The 11,811-nt window shown below is 38.8% G+C and overlaps 1 protein-coding gene across 1 annotated transcript; it reads right to left on the bottom strand.

The window, feature by feature from the left end:
• Window positions 1-1,066: 1,066 nt before the first annotated feature.
• sfxn5b (sideroflexin 5b) lies at window positions 1,067-11,645 on the bottom strand. Its single transcript, XM_056383020.1, has 14 exons — window positions 11,316-11,645; window positions 7,734-7,802; window positions 7,221-7,298; window positions 6,946-6,972; window positions 6,800-6,854; window positions 6,681-6,706; window positions 6,492-6,545; window positions 6,211-6,267; window positions 5,885-5,950; window positions 5,190-5,280; window positions 4,723-4,838; window positions 4,399-4,484; window positions 3,642-3,759; window positions 1,067-3,390 (listed from the first exon to the last, which is right to left on the bottom strand). Exons 1-14 carry the CDS (start codon window positions 11,370-11,372, stop codon window positions 3,313-3,315), a joined length of 978 nt encoding a protein of 325 aa, XP_056238995.1. The 5' UTR covers window positions 11,373-11,645; the 3' UTR covers window positions 1,067-3,312.
• Between the last annotated feature and the right edge of the window lie 166 nt (window positions 11,646-11,811).

Below are 11,811 nucleotides of genomic sequence, written 5' to 3'. Positions count from 1 at the left end.
AAGATAGATATGAACATAGATAATAACATTGTTAATGTTGAGACATTAGACTGTGTTATATTTTAGAAAATGTTTATTCAGGAAGTATAAATGAACAATCATCATGCAAACACACACATACAAAAAGAGGTCACTGTAAATGTGCATTTAATGACATTTTACATTTTTTTCTGCCAAAATGATAATAAATGATTATAAAAGCTATACAGATATAAAAATATATGTAAAATATATCTGCATGAGAAATTCAGGTTTGTGAATGTGGAGGAAAAAAAAGTGCTTGTGGCAAAGAGATTTGTATTTGTTAAAGATTGTCAATGTCTTATGATACATCCATGATTAAAGCAGGTGGTCTTTTCTGTTTCCTCCCTGCACGTGCCGTTTCCTGTTCACCTGACTTTCGATATTACCACAGGTATGAAAACCTTCTGTGCTTGTTTGTTCCCCGGTTTACTTTTCTTCTGCTGCTGTTATTCATGTTATCCTAGCAAAGACTCGACCGGGTCGGGGGGACAAATGACACAGATCCACTGTGATATGCAGTATTTAGTGTTATTGGAAACTTTGTGGTTGTGAGGACGAGTTAAATAGAAACCTCTCAGAGCAGTTGAGCAGCTTCTCCTCACTCGACGCGACGTCATCACTCTAGCTGTGAACATCCCATGATTAAAAAAAACTCTATGGTAAATAGAAGACATCAGTTATCTCTTTACAGGTTGGGTGCGTATGAAATGTGGTCTATTTACAATGTATCTTCATCATCATCATAGTGTATAAAATCCAGCACCCTGCTTTCATTCCCTCAGTCCGTAACATGAGTGTTTACTGTCGCCATGGAAACAGGTGCAATACAGTACTGTATGTAAGAAATAGACAAGAAAATAAACATTTTCTAACATTGAAATTAGTGATATGACAGCTAACTGAGCAAAAGTTTAAAAGGCCAATTAAAGACTAATGTAAATGGTGCAAACTGTACAAACCCTGATGGCCACAGTGCTCTCTTCTATCTTCTATAGCAATACTGAAGCAAAGTGTCTGGATATAAAGTCTTCACAAGAGAAAGTAAATGGCGAAAGAGTATTTATTATATATCTTCAAATAATACAGATAAATGTTTCACATTGTTTGACTAGCAAACATTTAATAAACATGTAGTGGCAGTAAAAGTATTACACAAAGAATTAAAAATACTAGTTCATCATCAGAAGTATAATATAGGTTACACATTTGTGTTTAAAGTATTGTGCAAAAGAAATAATTCATTAGGAATACAACAGACACAAACAATCAGTAGTGGAGTAAAATGCCCTTTGTCAAGTTAATATACAGTATTTGGCTACTGTAGGAAAAAAACAGTGGAATGCTGACTGTTGTTTCACATTGTTTGGGTTAAAACACCTGGCAAGTAATCAGCTGTCATTTAATAGTTTAAAAAGCACATATACTGATATACATCTACAGTACAGTCTCCACATGTTCCCATACACATGCAGCCGGGCTTCACATTGGCAAAATTGTTCCCTAGTGATAAATTACTGATTATTATTATTATATTATTATTATTATTATTATTATTATAGTGTTCCCTCATCAGAAAGTTTATCATTATACTGAATAAATCAGCACTGCAGCCTGATTGGTGCAGAGTGCAAAGAAGAAGCTTTCACTCAAAGCTCCTTTTGCAGACTGTCTCCATCACAATGAGACAACAGACAAGAGCCTGACCAGTAAATTGACTGCGCAGATCTATCAGCCTGTATAAGCTTATTGAAGATAAATCAGCAGCAGCGTGTTTTGACGTAGTAGATAGTAACAAGAAACTGCAGCACAGAGAGGCCGCAGATCGTTTAGGGACATTGTCTGAACCACATCTGCTCTATGGCTCGTATATAGAGAAACTGTACACTGCACCACGTGGTATTCATTAGAATCATGTTTCAAAGCACCCAAGTGAAAAATACTTAATGTATATAAAAATTACAGTTGGTTGATATATCGTTATCATTACTGTTCTAAAACATGCTGTACTGATCATAATCTATCAAACTCTGATAGATCTTCAGAGCTAAAGCTTTAGGAAAATGGAAAATGGTTCCCAATTGGTGGGTCAGGACACTGACAATGAACAATTTAAGAAGATTTTCCCTCTGCTGCACTTTAAAAAAAGTAAAATAGAGAGAAAAATCAACCTGTTTTTGAAATGATCACAATGTGGTCAGTGACATATACGCAACCAGTGACAAGGGACATAGTTTCATTTTATACGGATCGCGATGTAGAAAGGTTGGATTGGTGGCTTGACTTACAGTGGCTAACCTGTGGACAAGCTCCAAGCTCCTGCTCCTCCTCTGGTGATGTGAAGACTTTTGGATTGTTTTAAAAGCAGCTAAAATCAATATACTAATATTAACAATGGAGCACATGGTTACATGTAAATGAAAAGAGTCGTATCACCCAACTGTGCAGTTTCCCTCAACTCTACTGTTTTGGCTCAGTCTCACCACTCATCAGCAGGGCGTTTGGCTGCAGCTGGCAGCTGCTTTCAGCGGGAACGGCTCTGATAAACACACTGTACTCTGTAGCAGTAAATCACAGACTGACAAAGTTAGCGACTAGCTGGTGAACCCAGTGGAGTGGAGACCAAAAAGAAAAGATTGACTTATGGACTTCTATAGGTGGCCAGCAAACTCCAAATAAATAACTTTGCTCTGTATCTGCTGGATGTGTAAATAGGCAACTCTTTGCTAACAAGTTGCCAATATCATGAGGTTGGCCACATGAAAAGATGATCTTATGTCAGTGTTGTGTTTACAGCTTGTTTCCACTGCCCCCACGTGGACAAAAAGTAAGTTATTGCAGGTTTAAACTTTCATTGTTAAACTGGCTGAAAACATACTTGAGTAGTCATAACTATACGTGGGTGGGAAACTGGGAAGCTGTACATTATATATTAAAATAATTTGATTAATTCTAAAAAACTGATTTTACAGTAAATATATAATCATTTCTATATACAGAGCAGCTTCCTTGTTCTTGAAAACAGCAAGGACGGAAAAATCTTTCCCATTTTCAAGCTCGTTAGAAACCATGACTCAGTAATTGCTAGGATCATGAGAAGTGTAAAAAAAAAAAAAAGGTTTAAGAAACCCTGGGTTAGTACACGATGATCTACAGGCTCTGCTATAATACTGCAGCAGATAATTCCCAAACCTGCGGACAGGAGCACCCCTACAGTAGGTTCCCCCTGACAGATATTCACAATGCAGCCTCATTTCCATCCTCGTTCCCTGTCCTCTCCTACGCCATCCATCATAAACCCTTGTTATAGGACACCACCTTGCAATCTGTTGCCATGGCGATCTCCGGCTCAAGGCGAGACACCTCTATCTGCAAAAGCACACGTGAAACTGAATTTAGCTCCACGTCTCTGTCTTTAAGCCCTGAAAATCATTTTGACTTTTAATTAGCAGTGGTAAGAGACATCTGGAATGAGAGGTAAAGACGAGCTTGTGGGCCGGGCTGTGCATGTCAAGTGGTGTATATGTAATCTGAATTTTTTTTTTTTCCCCAGCTGCTCCCTCAGCCATCTGGCCTTGAATCAGCAGCAGAGGAAGTTCATCAGACAGGATATACTGTACCTGAGACATCTGTGGGAACAGACTGATGGCCACAGGCAGGGAGAGGGCGAAGGTAACCAGGCACACAACGCTGTGGATGGGCAGCAACAATCTGCGGTTGCTCTGCAGGAATCGCAGCCTACACAAGTCAAGGCAGTGATAAAAGGAAATGTGAGCCTGTGTGGATCGATCTCAGATGACTACTGCAGAGCCAGGCGTTATTTTTAGATCTGGCGGAAAACATCATGTGCAGATTTAGGGGAGCTATTTCGCACAATTAGTGGGTGTGAAAGTTCCAATTATGAGTTTAATGAGTCAGACTGCAGATTTCTTCTTTTATTTAATGTTACAATAGAAACAGAAATTCTAATTTTTGTTCAAAGCTATGTTATTACATTTATTTTTAGCATTTTCTCTGGTTGTAGTGACCTACATGTTTGTCTGAATACTGTATCACTTGAGGCACAACATATGTGGGCTCTGGTGCAGTACACGCCCAAATTCTTTAATATTTACATAGTTTCAGACCAGAATAAAGCAGACAATATGTCCCTGTAAAGACAGAGAGCAATATAAAGAAACAATGAAGTTTGAAAAAAGTGTTGCATTGCTTTCAAGTTGTTACAGTTACCCTTTTTTCTTTTTAATAGTAATTATTAAAATTTACTCCTTTAAAAAGAAAATTTTCATTCTTTGTCTTTGTCTATTTGCTTAGTTAGTTAATTGAAAAAAAACCCCAATGATATATTTATTATTAGATACATATTCGTATACAAACCTCTCTAGGTAGGACATGATGATGGGGGGCAGGACAAAGATCGGCATCGGGAGGACCACACGTGTGAAGGCGGTCTCCGTGATTGCCTGGGGAAAAAAAAAAACATTGTGCACACGCTTCATTTCAAACACTGCAATGAGTTGGATTTAATTTTCCCTTTGATGGGATCAGATGGGGGCTGAATTACAGGAGTCCAGAAGGAAATGGTGCATTTTCTCCATTATCAGCCATCATATTTTCAATTCACTGTAAAACAGCAAGTATGTAAACATATTCAATGCAGTCAAGTTACAAGTACGCTGAGTGTGCTAAAGACACACTCACATGTCTTGCAGCGATTTTGGAGGATCCCACCACATTCCCCTTGTTGTCCAGCACATCAATACCTTCAGACAGCTCATTGTGTCTCATCAGACCCACGTTACAGATGTTTGCACTCGCTGAGCAGGGAGAGAAAGGCAGCTTATATCATTTTTAAAAAATACATTATCACAGAAATGCAGTTACAGATTACAAGAAGAAAATTGCTTCAAAAATACACACAAATCTTTCAATACTGTAACCTTGAAGTGCAGTAGTATTAGAAAAATAGATTAATAATGTTCTGTTACTGTGCAGTTCATTGCAGTAAAACATTATAAAAAAAATGTGCAGGCTCTTAAACAATGAGTTTGTAACACGTGAAATTTCTGGTAGAGAAAAAACTATGACATGAGGTAGATGTTGCGACTCCGGCCACCAGAGGGCCACATAACGACAGCAACGCTGTAATTAGTACACAGGGTCCTTACCTACAGCTGGGAAGGGGACAAGTCTCTGTATTATCATTCTGGTGGCAGGGCTCAACTTGTTGGCCTTCTGAATCAGCACATTCAGCCCCACCTATAAGATACAAATAAAAGTACATAAACAACAACAGACATCAGGTCAGTATTAAAGAAAGCTTATAAAAAATATTTTCAAAACTAATTCCAGTAACTTTTGATTTTAGTAATAAATAATATGGCATGGATTAAATGCATTTTTATACAGTAAAATTAACCTTATCTGTAGCTATATTATTGTTATTACTAGACGTTTAGGGATCTAAACTTAGGTAAAACATTGGCATTATTCCAGTAGGAGAACTTGACTGCTAAATGTATTCCTAAAGCAGAACAGAGTTACCAGAACTGCTAACTACATGAATATGGATTCAACTTTGAAACTGCCCTAACATTGGTTAATTTACAATCCCACATCAATCAATAAAGAGCTAAAATAAAAATAGCAAAAAAAAAAAAAGAGATAAAAAAAGAGCTATTTACGGCAAGAACCATTATTTTTCTGTGAGTACTGTTAAAAACATTACTACAACTACTTCTGTACAGACTGCATTTACAGCTCTTAGACATAGGCAGGTAATATTCAGAAAAGACAAGGTTTAAACCAAATTTCTCCATCCTGAAAGACAATGCTGATATCACTAAAAAATAAACAAACTCACTGCAATGGACACGGCACTGGTCACAGCTCCTACGTAGCCTTGCAGAAACTTGGATGTTGGCGTAGGCTGAAGAGGGATGAAAGAAATATTGTGTCACAGTTTTACACACTGTTCACTGCCAGACAGCTATAAACTCTCCATTGTGACATTTTGCATTTTATATTTGTCTTTTCTTTTTTTAATTTATATAAAAAAGTCAAGACATCAAAAACATTAGGCATCATTTTGTATTATGGTGATGAAACAATTAATGAAAACAACATAAAGTCAAAATCAAAAGGGAAAAAAATTTATAATGATAATTTTTTAGATGGAGTGGTTCCTACCTTTGTGGCGTTACGGTTGGCATAGTTCACACAAGCATTGTGACTCTGGTTCAGCCACTGTAGGAAAGAATGAAAGAAATGAGAAGAGATGAAGGTTAAAAAAATTAACGCAGGTGTGAAGGAAGGAAACTAGAGTTGGTTGATAGATAGATAGATAGATAGATAGATAGATAGATAGATAGATAGATAGATAGATAGATAGATAGATAGATAGATAGATAGATAGATACTGTAGGTGTTGCAATGCAATGGTTTTACAATATGTATGTCATTTACAGTACCTGCCATATAATGGTAGACACCACAGTCTGATTTGGGAGAAGAAGGCCAATGACCTAGATGAAACCAGGGAATAAGATCTTATTTTTGGACAAAATAAGTCCAAAGTCTTTCATCTTTTCCCAGACATGACCATGTTCTATGAAATGCGTGATTTAACACGTGCAATGTCATTTTCATGTGGGACTTACAATTGGTGTTCCAAATGGTACATAACCTGCACAGTGGAAACATGATTTTTAGTGTAAAAACGATGACTCAATGGACCAACTTGAACAACCTCTGCAAAGATCTTCATCTGAGGTCGTACCTGACATTCGAAATGGCATGAAGATCTTCTCTCCTGTGTCAGGATGAATGATGGCCTGCGTGCAGAGAGCATGGCATCATCCTCATGCTGCCAGGAGCATGACAGTGCAGTTAAACTGGGCTCACTTACGACTGGTGCTCACTTACCTGCTTGATCTTCTGGGCTTCCCACAGCTGCACAGGTACGGTAAAAGGTGAAAGAAAAGCTACTATTAATCATAAAGTTTTCATCGAGAAGTTCATTAACTACCATCTTTTTAAATATGATAATTGTGTGTTTTGCCTTAGCCAGGACTTTGTTTAGCCAACTGTTACTACAGACTTTATAATGTGTACTGCTGTGTTTCTTTTTGTTGCTATTTAATCAGATTTTCCTTCAGGAACAGATGTGACCACATCAAACTACAACACACTGTGCTCACCTGAAGATCAGACACTCCAGGTGGAAGCGTACCATGATTATAGTCATCCAGGAGTTTGATGCTTTCCTTCAGTCGTTTCTATGGACAAAGGAAAAGGGAAAAGCAAGACGTAATTAGACTAACAATGTATGAATGTCTTGGCAGTTTGGCATGTTTTGAAATTTTCTGGTAGCAGTGCTGACACAATAACAGCCTTTTCACAGTTTTTTGATACGAGACTTTAAGAAATATAAATGTCTGTATCTACAAACCCCTTTTCGTCATTTCAATAAAGGAGCATAAGGAGCAAAGTCCTCGCATTTTTAGAGCTGCATCAATCAGTTATTTACTTTATCTATAACGGATCAAAACTCAGAAACATTCAATTCACTAAAGCAGGAACTCGTAAAATTTTAGAGGATGGAGCCAGCAAACTCTAAAATGATTCATCAGCAGTCATTAGAAGTGTTGATTTTCTGCACATTGTGTATTTATCTATTAGTGACGTATTAGCAGCTTTACAGAAGATCTTACCTCAGACACAAACAGGGTGCTGGGGTCAATGATGTCTATGAAGTGTCTCAGACGACCGAGGAAGGAACCCTGGAAGAGACAAAGTTAATTCTTTGTGTTAGTGGACCTTCTGTTAATGAATAATTTTCCCACAATCCTCTGAACTGATTTATTGCTGCTCATTGGTGTAAAACATTGTTTTATCTGTATCCCACAGACACTTTGATATACCAGAATTATAAAGGTTATTTATGTGTTTAGAATATCACATGCAAGCACAGTTTATTGTTTCATATGTAGAGAATATATATATATAAGCTGTATTATCCACAGTGCCATAGCCAGGATGTCAGAAATATTGCTGCTAAATTTTATCACATTATATTAATTAACTGTACTGTTCAATCATATTTTAACTCCCTATAACGCAGTGTAAATGCTGTTTTAAAGAATTCTGCACACTGCCAGGAATATAATTCTGCTGGAGGAATACAAAAATCCATTCATTCTATTTTTTACTTTTTTGCCACCAAAAACTGTCAAAAAGTATCAGACTCAGCCTTGAAAAAGACAATGCAACATAAACTCCTTCCCAGGTCATTAAAGCCAAGTTCCAGAGACAGTGCTGAGGACACGGCCTCTGTGCCTGCAGTGGAAGCTGCTGCACAGCCCTGAATACCATCTGTGATAACTTTGATTCATTAAGTTTAAATTCCCATGCAGGAGGATGAATCATTGCTGGCTCAGTTCATTAAATGCACTGACTCATTAATAAGTGGACCTCTGAGCTCAGATTCTCTTACACAGTTTACAGTATTGTTCCTAAAGGTAAAGAAATTAACATTGATGCAAAAACCCTTCCTGTGTTGACGAAGTAATTTGGGAAATAAGCTTTTTGCTTTCTTGCCAAGATTTACTTATTAAATGAGAAAATCAATACTGCTAAGACATTAGCTAGATGCCGCTACAGAAAGCAGCTGGTTAGCTTAGCACAAAGACGGAAAGCGGGGAAACAGGTAGTCTGACTCTGTCGAAAGGTAAATCCACCTCCCAGCAACTTTAAAGCTCAGCCTCATTCTCGTTTTTACGTTTTTGCTAAGTTAAGACTGTGAGATGAAGTGGAAAGCTACAAAAAGGGAATTTTAGTTTAGCCTCTCTTCACAGTATCTTGCTCCCAAAGGTCAAGAATGAACATCCTCTCCCAAATTATTGACATGGAAAACTTTACTGTTATATTCTCAATGGCCAAATCTCAAAACAAAACAGTATAAAAAAGTATGCACAATGGAACTAAATACACCTGAAATGTAAAACATGCCTTTTGAGACAAACTCAAGTTTAGATTTACCAAACACATTCTTCCAAGCGAGGCTTGGAGCTGCTGGTCAAGAGCCCTGTTTTCTGTTCCCTTCGCTGTCTACATCAGCATGCCAATTGCTAAGTGTGTGTGCCAGCAGTCTGAAAAGGCCCAATAGCAGTTTATGCCAAGAGTCTCTTTGGCAACCCAGATGGTCGAAAACATGGTAGCTTCTATCAGATTGCCTCAGAGACGTTTATCAGTTATGAAGGGCAGGAAAGACAGTGGAAAGACAGTGGAACAGACAAATCTCTATCTTAATTATCTTTCCAGCACCGGGTCCTAATTGAAAAGACTGGAAACAACCTTTGGTCCTGCTAAAGACTGTAGATAAACCAAGTTTCTGCACTGTATCTCTCTCTGTTTTCTGCCGCCGCCGCTCCTCCATCACACGTCTCCTCCTCTGACGGGCCTTATGTGCTGCAGTGCTGTTTTGTAAGAGTGGGGTAGAGAGAGGATCCATGTGAGGAGCCCGCTTTAATTATGCATGAGTTTCAGCTCCCTGGAGAGTACACAACAAGGCTAGCAAGAGACGGAGCGCACACACAGAAACCAAGCAAGATTTATGCTGATTCAAGGACTGGCCTAATTTTAACTGCTTTGACGCAAAGAAATGAAAGTATTACAGCACCTTTATCAACCCAGTGTGAAACTCTGACTGCTGATGGAAAAATAAAAAAGATTACAGGGGCCAGACTGTAATGATCTCCCAATAGTGGAACTACATATATAAGCAGTGCATCAGTGAAATGAGCCGGTGTGATTTGTGATGATAATTCACGAGACAAAGGATGTTAATAAACTGTCATACAGGCTTTCTATGAACTATGTAGTATCCTGTGTTTATTGGTGACTTCATGAATGGATTATGAAACAATAGATAGTAAAAAGTCCCCACCCCTCTTACATAGAAGAAGGACACCAAGATTGTCTCGTCTCTTTGTGGTCGTATTTTGTGTTTCTCCGTGGTTTGTCTGAGGTTATTCTGCATCTCTGGGAATGTTCTGTGTCTTCATGTTTGTTTTGTGTTTCTTTGAAGTCATTTCGCATTTCTTTATTGGCATATTGTGTCTCTTTGTGGCTGTTTTGTGGCTCTCTGTGCTTGTTTCTCTTGTTTTGAATCTTTGGGATCATTTTGTGTCTTTGCACTTGTTTTATTTAGCCACTCCATTTATAGTCTCATAGTCGTTTTGATTCTTTGTTGTTGTTTTGCAGCCATTTTCCATCTATTTGCAGCTGTTTGATTGACTTTCCAACAATAAACGTCACTGCAAACAGAGGCTCTCGCCCCAGGGGTCCCATGACCCCGAGGGCCACTAGCCTGTTGACACGTTCAGTAATTGATTCATGAATTTGTTCTGTCACAATATGTGTGAGAAATTTATCATAAGTTTACTTTCGGGGGTTTTGGGCTTTTCCATAGTGCATCCATGTTGTCAAGTTTGCATTAATATCTCACATCGGTGACTTATTTACACCATCTGAATATGGACTTCACTCCATCAGGTGAATCATTTCCTGTAGGCTGCTGTCTGAACAAAGAGGCAGCTTCCTCAGTTAATGTGCTATCCGAGCTAACATGAAGGTCACATTATCTTTCAGGGCTGACCAATGCAAATTCATTTCTGAGTATGGGGACTTGAGTAATGGGCTTCAGATAAGGATGCACAGGCCATTAATCTCAAATCAAAAGTGGGGCAACAGTCAGTCTGCAGAAAGCATCCTGAAAAATAAACCCCCCAAAAAACCCCACAAATCTGCAACAGCAGTGATTTTAAACCCAAAGTTAAAAAACAAACAAAACAAAAACACACACACAGAGAGAACAAAAGAAATGCAGTTACACATCCATCGGGATAAAGTGACGGCTACCTTTAAGATAGCATCTCGGCTGCAGATCTCCACACTGATATAATCTGTCACGGAGCAGCACCGAGGCAGGGCTGTGAAATCTGTCAGTGGAGATGATGAACGCTCTCGACAGGCAATTATTTCTGCTGGTAAAACTAGAATGAACTCAGAACTAATCACAGCCGGTTCACTCTCAGTTGAAAGTTGCTGTGGTTTTTTAGAAAACACAACAAAGAATCGGGTCGCTGATCAAAGGCAACTTTAGCTACAAAGTGTCAGCATCCGGAGCAGGAGCCGGGGCAGGAGCAGGGCGGAGGATGGGGCTGTTTTTCACCCGAAACCCTCAAAAACAAACTGTCATTAACGCGCGTTAACGCGGTATAAGGAGGACTTACCTGGTCGTATCGGGGTCTTCCGAGCTGGAAAGCAGGACATGCTGCAGATTCCGCCATGACACCGAACTACTTATTTATTAATGAACTGAATCATGAACGGGTTGTCAAGTGGAGCGAACTACACTCAGTGTTTAACTAGTGAAGCGATGAGCCGCTACGTCTGTTGGGAGCTGTAGTCCTCTCGTTTGCGTTAATACTGGCAAAGTTGAACCGCATGACTACACATCCCAATTAATCGATAAGGTGAAAGCTATTGCATAACTCTTCGGATTGATCTGTGGAGAGATAACAGTTTATGCACCCATAGGTGTCAGATTGACGTGATTAATCGTTAGGCTGTGTGGAGAGGAGTGGCCTGCAGAAAGAAAAGATGTCTCTGCACGGACCAATGATCAGCCCGGGACTACTTTGAGGAACACGTGTGACTTATTAAATAACCTGGAGCGAAACAATATGATGTCTATCTTCTCATCGGACACTTTCATTACGCTCCTGT

The sequence above is a fragment of the Seriola aureovittata genome, chromosome 8, assembly GCF_021018895.1.
Source record: "Seriola aureovittata isolate HTS-2021-v1 ecotype China chromosome 8, ASM2101889v1, whole genome shotgun sequence".
Classification (NCBI taxonomy): Eukaryota; Metazoa; Chordata; class Actinopteri; order Carangiformes; family Carangidae; genus Seriola; species Seriola aureovittata.
This window is presented reverse-complemented; position numbering and strand designations above follow the sequence as displayed.

Excerpts from the sequence above, each read along its gene's own strand:
- sfxn5b (XM_056383020.1), bottom strand. The coding sequence starts at position 11,372 with ATGGCGGAATCTGCAGCATGTCCTGCTTTCCAGCTCGGAAGACCCCGA. Across the intron at positions 5,951-6,210 it reads CCAACCGTAACGCCACAAAG|CCTACGCCAACATCCAAGTT; the intron begins GTAGGAACCACT and ends ATCCCTCTTCAG. Across the intron at positions 4,485-4,722 it reads CCAAAATCGCTGCAAGACAT|GCAATCACGGAGACCGCCTT; the intron begins GTGAGTGTGTCT and ends TTTTTTCCCCAG.